Source organism: Puntigrus tetrazona, chromosome 7, assembly GCF_018831695.1.
Source record: "Puntigrus tetrazona isolate hp1 chromosome 7, ASM1883169v1, whole genome shotgun sequence".
NCBI lineage: Eukaryota > Metazoa > Chordata > Actinopteri > Cypriniformes > Cyprinidae > Puntigrus > Puntigrus tetrazona.
In genome coordinates, this window is record NC_056705.1 from 37,752,832 (window position 1) to 37,765,373 (window position 12,542).

Here is a 12,542-nt window from a genome sequence, read left to right on the forward strand (position 1 = left end):
TCGCCGTAATCAGGGATAATTTTTCCTGGGAATTCCAACTAAATTCTCAGGGGTGAGAAACCGAACATATTAAATTAAGCTCGATTCTTGGAAGTATTTGAGCTTCTTAAAAGTGCACTGACATATTTGTGGTAAAACATCACCTTATTTAACAAGCCACAATGCTGTAGCTGTGGAATATAAAGGTTTTAGTGTCTATGTGTGAAACCCCCCCGAAAACAGCCCTCTAAGAGCCCCCCTGGTAAATTGGACCCCCTGTATAGTGAATTGGAAAGATAGGGCTTACCTGTCCCTTTGGTGAGCTCCCTCTCCCCCCCACTCTCTCTGTCTTTGGTTTGGTCCTCCTGATCTGTGGTGGTCTCACTGGCAGCCTCCACATCCTCACTCAGCTCTCCTGAAGGGGGAGGAGAGGATGGGATATGTAAATCAGCACTCCATCAGAATTGGTGGAAGCACTTAAAGGGACGGCAGCGTTTTTTTCTATAGGAGCGCACAACAATTACATTCTCTGACAAGCATTTACAAGGTTACGAGACAAAGCCGCTTCTCTCTTCTACCACACATGCTGGACCCATACAATTATAAAAAAAAAAAAAAAAAAAAAAAAAAAAAAATATATATATATATATATATATATATATATATATATATATATATATATACACACAGACACACATACACATACAGACATATAGTTTTTATGCTATTATATGTGATATATATATATATATATATATATATATATATATATATATATATATATATATATATATATATATAAAAACGTTATGAGCATATTATCTTTTCTATAATATAGAAATCAAATATGCTCAGCTATTTCTACATTTTATTATACACTTACATCCTTACACGCTATTATTTCTACATATATGCATACATATACATATATATATATATATATATATATACATATATATACATATATATATATATATATATATATATATATATATATATATATATATATATATACACACATATTTGCTTTTTCTGTAATGATATATTTGTGCCTCCAAAATTACAAATTATCAAATTACACATTTTATCCTTTTAAGCACATGATTATTTTAATAATGTCTTATATTTTTGATGGCATCATTTTATAGAGATTTCTTTTAAAACGAGCTTCGACTCCACAGTTATAATTCTTCATTTATGCAGGACCATGACACAAATATCTTTATGGCTTCCTCTGTTTAATATGAACATAAAACTGCAGCAAACCGCACACATGTGGTAGAGACATACACACATTTTCCACAGCGGCTCCGAGCATGCAGACAGGAAAAATAATTGTGCGAGTTTCAAGAGAGAGGAGAGTTTCTGCGCGTTGCTCTCTCTAGTACCTCTCCCAACGTTCATAATTACAGTCCCTTGTTGCAGTTTGCTGCTGGGCCGCTCACCAATATCGGGCTAAGTTCATTTTTAAAACCCAAGGTAATGCAAAGCATTAAAAAAAAAAAGAAAAAAGAAAAACATAAATATTTAAAACTCAGCCCCCTATTCATTTTATTTCGCCAAGTCAAATGCAGAAATCCCCTGTAACCATCTTAAAAGCCCCCTGCTCAATATATTAGGCCATTTAAAGGCAGCTAACCCCCAACAATGGATCTCCAATAATGCCATATGTAAGTAACAGAGAAGATGCTGAAAAACAGATAATAAAATGGGCATCAATCCTTTTTATTCCCACCTCGTGCCCCCCGAGCAGCCCCTTTCCCAGGCCGAGCTTGTTTAAAAGTACCGTGGCTAGCACACACAAACATTGATTTTGCAACAGTAAAGTCCATGGCAGTCAATAAGCCTTATCAGTTATTACACAAGTCAGCTAATTCTCAGCAAATGTACTTAAATGTTCTTTTGAAAATGCCTCCCCCTGCACTCTACACTCTATCAGGTGGGTTATTGACATATCGACAGGACAACAACAGCCTCTGAAATATCCTGTTCAAATATTCATCTCCACGCTCAAAGATGGCTATTCCACGACAATATTCGAACCTCTAACTTAAAACAGCTTTTATTGTCCAATAACGTTCCAGCCACTTTAGAAGCCCGCCTGGGACGCGACTTGAATCCGGACCAGCCGCTTCCAAAAGCCGCCCCGCAATCCATTAAAGTTTATTCTCATCAGTGTTCGGTTTCTAGAACTGTTAAAGTACAACCTCAATCCATCATTCTTCAAAAACGCTTTTTTGGTCTCTGCATGAACATGGAGCGGCGTATTTAATAAACGCCTCCGCCATAACTCTCTCGCTGCGAGTAATACATCAACATCTCTAAACATTTCCATCTCCTTGACTTAATGCGCTACAAGAAACCATTTGTGTGTGCGAGTGTGTGTGCGAGTGTGTATCTAGAGCAGTTAAAGCCATTTACATCTGATGGTCTTGTGTGGATTGCCATGTGTAATTCTGCATTTTGTTGCACTGTTTTAATTATTGATGCACCGAGAGGAAACACGACTTGGGCAGACAGTTTGCCAAAGCCTACAATCGCTGTGGTTTCCGCTGTGGCATTCTGGGAGAAAGTAATTACACAAGAAAACACTGGTATACAGAGTCTTCCGTACACTGCGATGTTATAAAACTGCACGCGCTAATTCACAAGAGTTGTTTTTCAGCATAACGGCAATACCACGTCAGACGAACAAATGCAAAAACAGGCAAATTATTAAATAATAACAGGAGTGCAGGTTTGAACGAGGAGGTAGATAAACAGAACTGTTGTTAATTTCATCTCAGCTTCATTTTTTTTCTTTCTAAAAACAACCACAAAAGCTTCGCAGAGCAAAAAAAACCCAAGCAAACTGTGATTTGCTTAGTGCTTTTTGCATTTGCACCTGTTTTTGGTGTAGATGAAGCGCCTAGCGCTTGATCGCAGTATGGATTATGCACTTAGGCCATATTACCCAGAGCCCACACTGATTCTGCGTTTAAATGACGGCGAGTAAATGGAATAACCGGCTATATATACATACACAAAATTTCATTCTTTCACAAATGTGCCTGTTTCTGTTATGTTCCCCAGGCAACGAGCAATTTCCGTTCCCCATAACCCGACATTACCCGGCTGAGAAATAGGCTGGAAAGGCAAAAACAAAAATGAAAGCAACATGCACTGCTGTCTTGATAAATCCGGCTTCGCCAGGCTGGGAATTACTATATGATATGGAGTCAGAAGCAGCCAGATTACAAAATAATCCCCAGGTAGATTTTACACCTCTGGAAGAGCCGCCAGTGTGTCTAATTCCTGCTCCAGCACACTTCCTTCTCTTAATGGAGAGTCGCTTCACGCAACAGCTGCCGCCCCGAAATCATCTCTCACCCTCTTCTCATCAAAAACCCTACGCCGACCACCCTCCCCCCTCCAGTGGTAGTACGCAGATAGGTAGACATTTAATTCCACCCATGGCCGTGTGTCTAAGAGGCAAATGAATGTGCCTATTCCTCATCTCCGCCACCACCGCAGTACACAATGATTAAACCCGGGCCAGCCATAATTAATGAAAGGTCACAAGTGGCCTTAGAGTAGGCAGCAAATGAAAGAAGCCACCCAAATGTAGTCATAGATCTGGCCTGGAAATAGATTAAGAGGAAGCACTCGCAGCTATGGCGAGAGGCCATTTGCTAACCCAAATCCTAAAAATGTAAAGGACAATACCCTGAAGGTTAGGCTTTCTAATTAATCGTCCTCATTAACCCGTCCTCGTACAGTGATATTAAACTTTTGCCTTAATCTAATCACGCCAAACGAATAAGCCCACCGCAGCGCCCGATATTACAAAGCACGTCTGTCTGCTCTCAGAGGAAACGCGATCCCACAACATTTCAACAAAGCCAGACGTGGAGAAAACGGACTTTCATTTTGTACGTGCGGGAAACGTATGATAACGTGTGAGAAAACTGCAGATGAAACGTTCAAACCCAGCACACACACGGCCCCTCTGAGCGTGCAGTATCTCACACTGACCTATAGGTGTCAGCCTATACAAGCAAGGAAGAGAAATTGGCAAGAAACACACACACACACACACACACACACAGAGCAGATGAAGGCAGAGAGAGGTTAGAAAGGCACAGACAAATATATACAGAACGCGGACAGAGAAATATGTGGAGATGACAAAAGCAGATGCTAGACAGGAAGTCCGCGCCAAGCGATGAGACTCAGAAGACTGCGCGATTACCTTCAGATGAGGCCGAGCTGCCTTCCCCCGTTTCCCCAGAAGAATGGTGATTACACACATACTAATCATACTGACAGGCACAAACCGCCAAATAAATAATACATGGTAACCACTGCTCCATCCAGCCTCTCCAACCCAGACCGAAGGGCCGGCGTACGCGCTCATAACACCAACCGAGCATCCAGCTCCACAGAAATCAGCCTGGCGCTCTCGAAAACACGTTGAAGAAGCGTACCTGAGAAGCTCCTGGGATCCTCTGTAGGTTTAGCATTGGCTCTGGCCTCACCCTTCCTCCAGCCGGAGCGCAGTGGAGCGGTGTAAGTCGGTCTCTCTGTGAGCCGCTGCTCTTTCTCATTACTCTCATTAGGATTACCGAAGCACTGGTTATCATTTTAACCAGGTGTCACAGCGCACATCACTGTAAATCTGCGGGGCCACATTTCCCCCTCTTCTTTTTTCCCCCATCTACCTCCTTCTCCCCCTCTTTTTGCCCCACAACAGACAGCTTCCTTGTCTTTAACGCTGCACTGTTGGATAAAAAAGCAATCTTATTTCACACCTCACGGACTCTATCTCTCTCTCCCTTGCTTGTCCTGTTTTTTTTTTTTTTTTCTTTTCTGCGAGATCCCCCTCTGGCCCCCCGCCATCCGCTCCCGCACCCCTTCCCTATATCAAAGCTGTCCTGACTTCGGAGCGCACGGTGTAAAATGAAAGTGACAGAAGGGTTCGGCGGGACAATGGGACATAGGCTCCATGCTGGGGGCTTTCACGCTTTGTCCGCTCCTCATATCAGCACTTCTCCGGCCTCGTCCGTGCCCCTCCCACTCAAAACAGGACCCCCCTCTAAACCACAACACACAAAAAAACACTGCCTCCATCCCAGACCAGCCGCAATCTGCAGACACCGTCACTGGATAGGCAAAAACCCTCCTGCCTCCGTCCACCAAATGCACTATAATGCGTGAGGAATAATTGATGAATGACCGCTGAATTTTTTAAAAATTAAGAGCACATCAACGTGGCGGTCCAGAATGAAATCTGCTTAAACCACAGTTACCACATGCATGTCAATTTTTCAGGTTTTTATCCTTAAATGCTCTCAAATTGTTTCCCTTCTGAAGAAACGTGTTTAAAACAGGCAAGTTTACCACACTTATAATCATTACAGGGTTTTTTGGGGATAGCATTTTTGGTTCCTCAAAGAATTATGTTTTTACTTAACGCGAAAAATATTTAATAATCCGAAAAACTAAACTTTTTCCACTATAAGTTCCAATATAAAGGTTTTGGAGGTGTTGAAAGTTTTTTTTCATGGAACCATAAATGCTAATAAAGATGATAAAGAAAATATAAACTGTAAAGCAGTCAAAATGTTGTTAATTACAGAATACTAATCAACACCTTGGCGTGTCTGTCATCCAATCAGCATCAAGAATAAACTCCAAGCGAACAAAATACCTTCCAGTCACATTATTTTGCAGTGGGAAAACCTAACCATATAATCATAAAGCAATTTCCTAACAAAATATTTAAGCTATTCCCCAAAAGTGCTTTTGAAGCAAAACCCACTCAAAACAATGCACGCTGGGTAAACCCCTCCGTCACCATAAACACAGAGCGTGTGAGTCAGGCAAACGTCAGCGAGACCGACATAGTGCGCATGGTGACCACGCTCCCAAACAACAGCAACACCCTCCCTCTCACGCACACCCCAAAACACCAGGACCAGCTCGTCTTTTATCGCTCTCACACGCTCTCAAACAAACACGCACTCACCTCCAGCACGAAAAAAGAAAAGCTAAGTACCTCTTTGGTTTAAAGGGCCGTGGCTCTATATCGGAGCGGGGTTGAGTTATGTGCTAGATTCCTGACCTGCCTTCCAGAAGCCATGGCGTTCGCTCAGCACTGGCCCTGTCGTGACCCCCAAATCTAAATGTGAATGAATACTTTGTGTCTCCATGGGGCTGTGCGCCAGAGGGGGGAGGCGCAGGAGGAGGAGGAGGAGGAGGAAGAGGAGGAGGGTGGGCAAGCTAACAGCTAGCAAACTTTAAACAGCAAGTTGATCACAAACAGAAGGGAAAGCTCACACCGCCTTAGAACAAGAGCTTCGTTTCACCCCTCCCCCGTCATTCTCCGTCTCGCACCCGATTCTCCATACACCCTTCGAGTCGACCCCACACGCCCTCTGCGCGACACTTCATCTGATCCCCCAAGCCTTTCAAAATCACTGGCCATTTCGGTGGACCGCTCACCTACCGACGGAGGAAGGAGGCGGCTAATCAGGGGAAATCGAATTTCCAGTGGCACTGTCAAATCCTCCTCTTCTAAACAGACATCATTTCGTTTCAATACCTGATGTGACATCGCATCACAAGCATGACATTTCCAATAGCTTCTGATCCGCGCCTGTCATCATGAGGAAGTGACTTGAAAGTGGCACACATCACACCGCTCGCACAAAATTACTGCGAAATATGTAAATAAACAGAAGGCAGGTTTACCGTTTCTATCGGCACTTTGTCCGAGCTATTTTTTACAACTGCATGTGTCAGTTTTTTAATTAATTACATTCAGACTGAATCCCTTATTAATTACATAAAGGAATTAAATAACTTTTCAGTCACAATCACTTACTCATTGCTTTATATAATATAATATAATATAGTGGTAACACAGTTTCCATTCGTTAACATTATTAAACTAACAATGACAAACAAACTTCTAAAGCATGTATTAATCTTATTTAATGTTAATTTCAACACTTTCTACATTATCAAAATCAAAAGTTTTATCTGTTAATATTATTTAATGGACATGAACTAACAATGAACATGTTTGTATTATCTAATGTTAATAAAGATATTTAATAAGTACTGTAACAAATGTACCTCTAATTGTTAGTTAATGCATTAAGTTATCAGACGTTATTGTAAAGTGTTTATTGTAAAGTGTGTAAGTATTTACTTCTGAATTTTTTTTATTTATTTAATTTAATGTCGAATTTATAAAGATTTTAAAAATCCAAAATTTCTAAATACTTTACTAAAAAATACAATCAAAACATTTTTACAAAATCTAAAAATTATTATGGCAATATCATATACCAGTCATCAAATAATAACACCACTGGGATCTTTGGTTTTCACAGTGTACGTGATTTCAGGTTTTAATATCCTTGTGGGGACATTTGTGCACACAAACACACGCAGGAGCCATTAGTCGTTGTTTGACAGTGGTCTCTCAAACACAAAACACATTAATAGCAGAGTAGTGAGCTGCGCTTTTTTCTGCCCTGCACTCTGTGAGGTTGAAAGGGCCGCGTGGACGTTGCTCTTGCGCCTGGAGACATTTTGCTGCACAAAGGACAGGACGAGCTGTCAGAGCGTCCCTCAATGGCCACAGCGCACACTACTGGCCTACTGCTCTCATTCTAACGTAGCATACCTTTTTCCTCTTCATCTTTCTCTCATACTGCACCAGCTATCTGTTATTCTGAGACCGGAGGAAAAGGAGGAGGAAAGTCAAGAAGGGCAATCACATACAGTCTGATATATTCACCAGTGGATCGGAAAATGTGATGGTACAGTTGTGACAGCCGAGCGCATACCCCCCTCCCATTAAGGGCAGGGGCCCGACTGCGCTCTGAATATGTATAACCCGGAAAAAAAGGTATTGATTTTTCATTTGGTAAAAAGGGACATAAAAATCATATAACCTGAAACTGTCACAGCTCTTCTGTTCATAGTTCATCTCTCCTCATGTACTGGCCACAAACTCCATTTAATTACCAGGTGGAGTGCTTACACACACACACACACACACACTGTACGTTGGATTTGCAATGCCTTTAAATATGATATCTGACTTGATCGGTCATGTTTGATATGGAAATTCATGTTTAAATGTGAACGCAGTGCTAATCCAAAAGGAGTGAAAAAAAATTCACAATTCGGTTGTCATTATATCACATTTACCTATTGTGAAAACACAATACACTCGCTGCTTTTCATATTTCACGCAAATGTTCCCTATTAAGGTGGATGCTACGCATCAAAAAACACGCTCCGCTTCCGACCAGGAAAAGTTGGATCGCGGACTTGTGGAGGTCCAGCAAGGTCTGTCCGATGTTTGTGTAAGCCAGAGCCTGTCCATTAACAGCTACTTATCTGTTTACGTCTCTCTTTAGACTGCTCTGCCTGGTACAGTGGGACGTCTGAGAAAGATCTCCGCCTGTCGATATATTGAGCGTTGCATTTGCATATCTTTGTAGTGCATCCATCTGCCTGTGGATCACTCTGTAGAGGTATTAGCTCAGAAAATCAATGCGGTCTGAACGTACGCACGTATGTATGTAGCGCCCACCTTGGCGCGCGGTCGTTACGGTGCACGCATGTTGCCGCTCACGGCTCCTGTGTGGATAATGCAACGCGAGTCTGTGTGCATCAACAAACGAACAGTAAGAAAACACAAACTCAATCCGGACGGCATGCCGCCATAGGTGGGCTCCGTAAGCATCGAGGCGTTCTGTAGGAAACGTGTGTCCTGCAATTGAAGACCCTGTGTAGCACCACCCGCTTGTTTATGTCAGCGGACCAGGAGATAAAACAGAATTTTTAAGGCTTATGAATACCAGATGACTTAATCAATTTTATTTAAGAAATATAAGAGCGGGGTTCATATTGATGTGTTTGAGCCCTGGGAATCCACTGCACCCTCGCAGCTGTGAGAGGTGTGATTTCAATGCTGTTCTTTTATATTTTTTTCGCTTTTGCGAAGCGCAATGGTGAATCACTTAGTACGCGTGCATACGAACGCTCTGAAGTGCAGTGAGTTGCTGGGCATTATTATAAGGAGAAGAGCTTCCCGTGCATAGCGTTCATAAGTAGAGTTGTGTTTGGAATGGCATAATAGCATGTTACTTTTAGTTTTTCTGCGGTAGACGGTAGATGTAGTACGCAGTATGTGTACTTTGAAAGGCATGCTAATTAACTAAGACTAACTGAGACTAAATGCCTCAATAAACTCATAATTTGCTGCTCAGTAATAGTTAGTAAGGTAGTTTTTAAGCTGAAAATGCATGAAAAAGCACTAACAATCAGCCAATATATTAATAATCAGTGTTGGGGGTAACGCATTACAAGTAATGAAAGTTTACTAGTAATACAAATTACTAGTAAAGTAACGCATTACTTTTTTTTTTTTATTAAGTTACATTTTCAGTAACGCTAGTTACTTTGTTTTCTCATTTAGTGACTGATTGTTGAGAGAAATCAGAAGGTCAGAGTCATTGTGTGGAAATACAGCGTAGCTCTAGACTAAATGTGAACGTGTAATTGATCTGACTTGCAAAAAATGTAGCAAATTTAAGCATTCATCAACATTAATTAAAACACTGAAACCTGCAGTAATTAAATATGCTAATACAAATATATCTAATCCCATTTTATTTACCAATGTCTTTGCTGCAGACCTTTGATGATCCAGTTTAACCATGCTAACAAGCAAAAATGACTTAAGATAAAATAACAATTGTGCTTCATTGTTTTTTTAAATGCTGAAGACTACTGAACTTCACTCTCCTGTATTCTACTGTACAGACATGAATTTGCTTTTCAGTCAGCCTAAGGTTTATTCATTACACTTTTTTGGTGTGAAAGGCCTTTTACATTTGCTATAAATAGAACTTACAATCAAGCCCTGCTCATATTTAAAAAGTCACACGAAAGGCAAAAAAAAAAAAAAAAAACATAACGTAACGTAATTACTTACTGTTTTAAGGGAGTAACACAATACTGTAAAGCACTACTTTTAAAAGTAACTTTTAAACACTGCTAATAAGTAACTAGTTAATAGTGAGAATTGGTCCCTATACTGATGATATTTTGGCTACGAAATATACCCTAGTCAGTTTGCAATAGTTCATACTAAGCAAAAGACTGTATCCTCTTATCTAACCATTCCTTTACAGTCAGACAAATGAACAGGAAATAATATCCACCCTGCCTTTTTTTTTTACACTGCTTTTTGACTAAATATATAATCAGACAGACAAGCTGTTTTTGTACACTTAAATGAAAAAAGGATAACATTCAGCATTTTTGAAAAACAGCAGGCAGAATACCGTGTAGCATGCGGTAAACAGTAAACCAGTATTCCAGGCAGAGGCAGCGGTGTGGACACACAGAATAGCTTCCCCCTGCACACACACACCGGATCGCTGCAGTTCCACCCCCGGTGGCAGCTAATAGCAATCCGCTACAGAAATCCAATCGTTACGTCGTGCAGGCACTTAAAACAAGCTCAGTACCGCCACCAGTTATTGAAAAAAAAAGGAAATACGGTTCATCCGTCCCACTTTCAGGCCATTTTCTAATACAAATCAAACACTTGCTGCTCCCTTCCTCCATTTGTCTTTCTTTCTGGGCCTCTTTGCATAACCCATCCATTACGTTCACATGAAATATGAAAAGGCAATATCCTCTCTGTGTTTGTACTGAAGCGTAATGCGATTGTGTTGTCATTTATAGGAAATAATCGCAAACCTCTCTTTCATTTTCCAGTTCAAATAACCATGAAAAATTAGCCCGCAATGTCAGGAGGGACAACAAAGGAAAGCGCGCAGACTATCGCTTCACCACTGCGCTTGACATTTCTCCTTAATAGGAAAATGTCTGGTTGTTTCTATCTTTCTTTTTTCCTTACAAATAAAGCCTTTTCTCTTTCTTAATTAAAAAGTTCTGCACTTTGATCTGGAGAATCTCGCTTTGCTCACTCTCTTTAGTGACAAAGAGGCGTTCGGGTCGACCCAGCGTGAAGTAATTGAGCAGGGGGGTCATCCCGAACCCCCACACACAATCTCCCTCAGCAGTAGCTACGAGACTGAATCTAATGGCCACTAGCGAGGACCGTTGTCGCCATACTGGGGTCTGGATCTCTGCGCCTAGTGTCCTGCAGCCGGGATAAATAATTCAGGAGCCATCAGATGCAACCACCAGCCTTGGCCTCTGGTCTCAGTTCAGCTCATGGTAACGTATCTAATAGAGGGCCTTTAAAAAAACCCAGCAGATCTCAGATCAGTGGTGAAGCGCTGTGTCGCGAGACGCCCAGACACTGCGGGGCTGCACTGTCTCGAATGTGCCTATTTACAGTGAGAAACAAACTAGTGGTAATTGGATTGCTATCCGTGAAAGCTCCATAATGACGCTTAATAGACATGCATTGTTTTTCAGCAGTAATTATGCACAACATGATCGGCCCCATCTCCATTTTCTGATGTAATTACTATAGATATGTTTATCCGGCTGACAATTAATATTTGCGCGTGTGTGTTTTTTGCATGAGTATATGCCCTGGTATATGTATGCATTCTGACAGCCCAAGTAAAACGTTGTAGCTACTTCAGAGCTCATGCCAAATGAAAGGAAATGCTCATTTTTTCATAATTAAAGTCGCACTACATTCTCATTACCGGGTTGCAGAGCACATTTTCATCTAGGAAATGATGTGGTGAAAAGTGCAAATAGCAAAATGAAAATTTACAGCACTTAAGAGAATCTAGGAGTCTTTCCGTATGTTAAAAATAGCGAGCTGCGGCAGACAAACATTAGGCAAATATTAGGCCAGCCTGGGGTCCTTAAAGGGACCATTCACAGAAGGCTTGATTGAGAATACTAAAAAAATAAAACCAATGAAATATGAAATAATACGGCGGGAATTACTGCAGTATCATTAACCAGACGATTGTTTTGATTTCAATACACACAGCAGTCAAAATTCATCAAATGTACTGGTGGGCGAAGATAATTTTTGTCACGTCGAGACAAATGAGGTGCCCAAGGAAGCGGAATGCGAACATGACATAACGCCGCTCAAAAGTATCTCTCCTTCCTCTTGTCAGTTTATTTATTTATTATTTCTGTGATTGCAAATTTACATATTTCTAAAGGAGGATTATAGTTTGTGATGCATATAATGAGATTTCCCCTCAAAAAGCTAATGAAAAAAGACTCATCTTATGCAATTAGCTGGGGTTTATTTATTCTCCTCCTGTAATGTATTAATTCATTATCGCATAATTCGGGCATTATTTATTTATTTGATTACGTGCACACCTTAAAGCCTTAATTACAATGGAAACTGGGGAGGTCGAGGAAGAGAGGCGACGCACCAACTCAGCTATCAGTCGATCTAGTTATCCATTTAATCTCGAGAGTATATCCATCCAATCTCTTATCAGCAGCCTCTAATCTCAGTCTAATCAGTTTACCAATTTGCTGTATGGCGACTGGCTCACTGGAAAGAAAGGACTCGAAAACATTCTTTGAAAAAGATT

The 12,542-nt window shown here is 41.0% G+C and overlaps 1 protein-coding gene across 1 annotated transcript in view; it reads right to left on the reverse strand.

Moving 5' to 3' along the window:
* zfhx3b (zinc finger homeobox 3b) overlaps window positions 1-12,542 on the reverse strand; it is a 145,506-nt gene that overhangs the window by 25,042 nt on the left and 107,922 nt on the right. Inside the window, 1 exon segment of the mRNA XM_043243809.1 lies at window positions 287-394. Coding sequence (XP_043099744.1) covers window positions 287-394 — 108 coding nt within the window.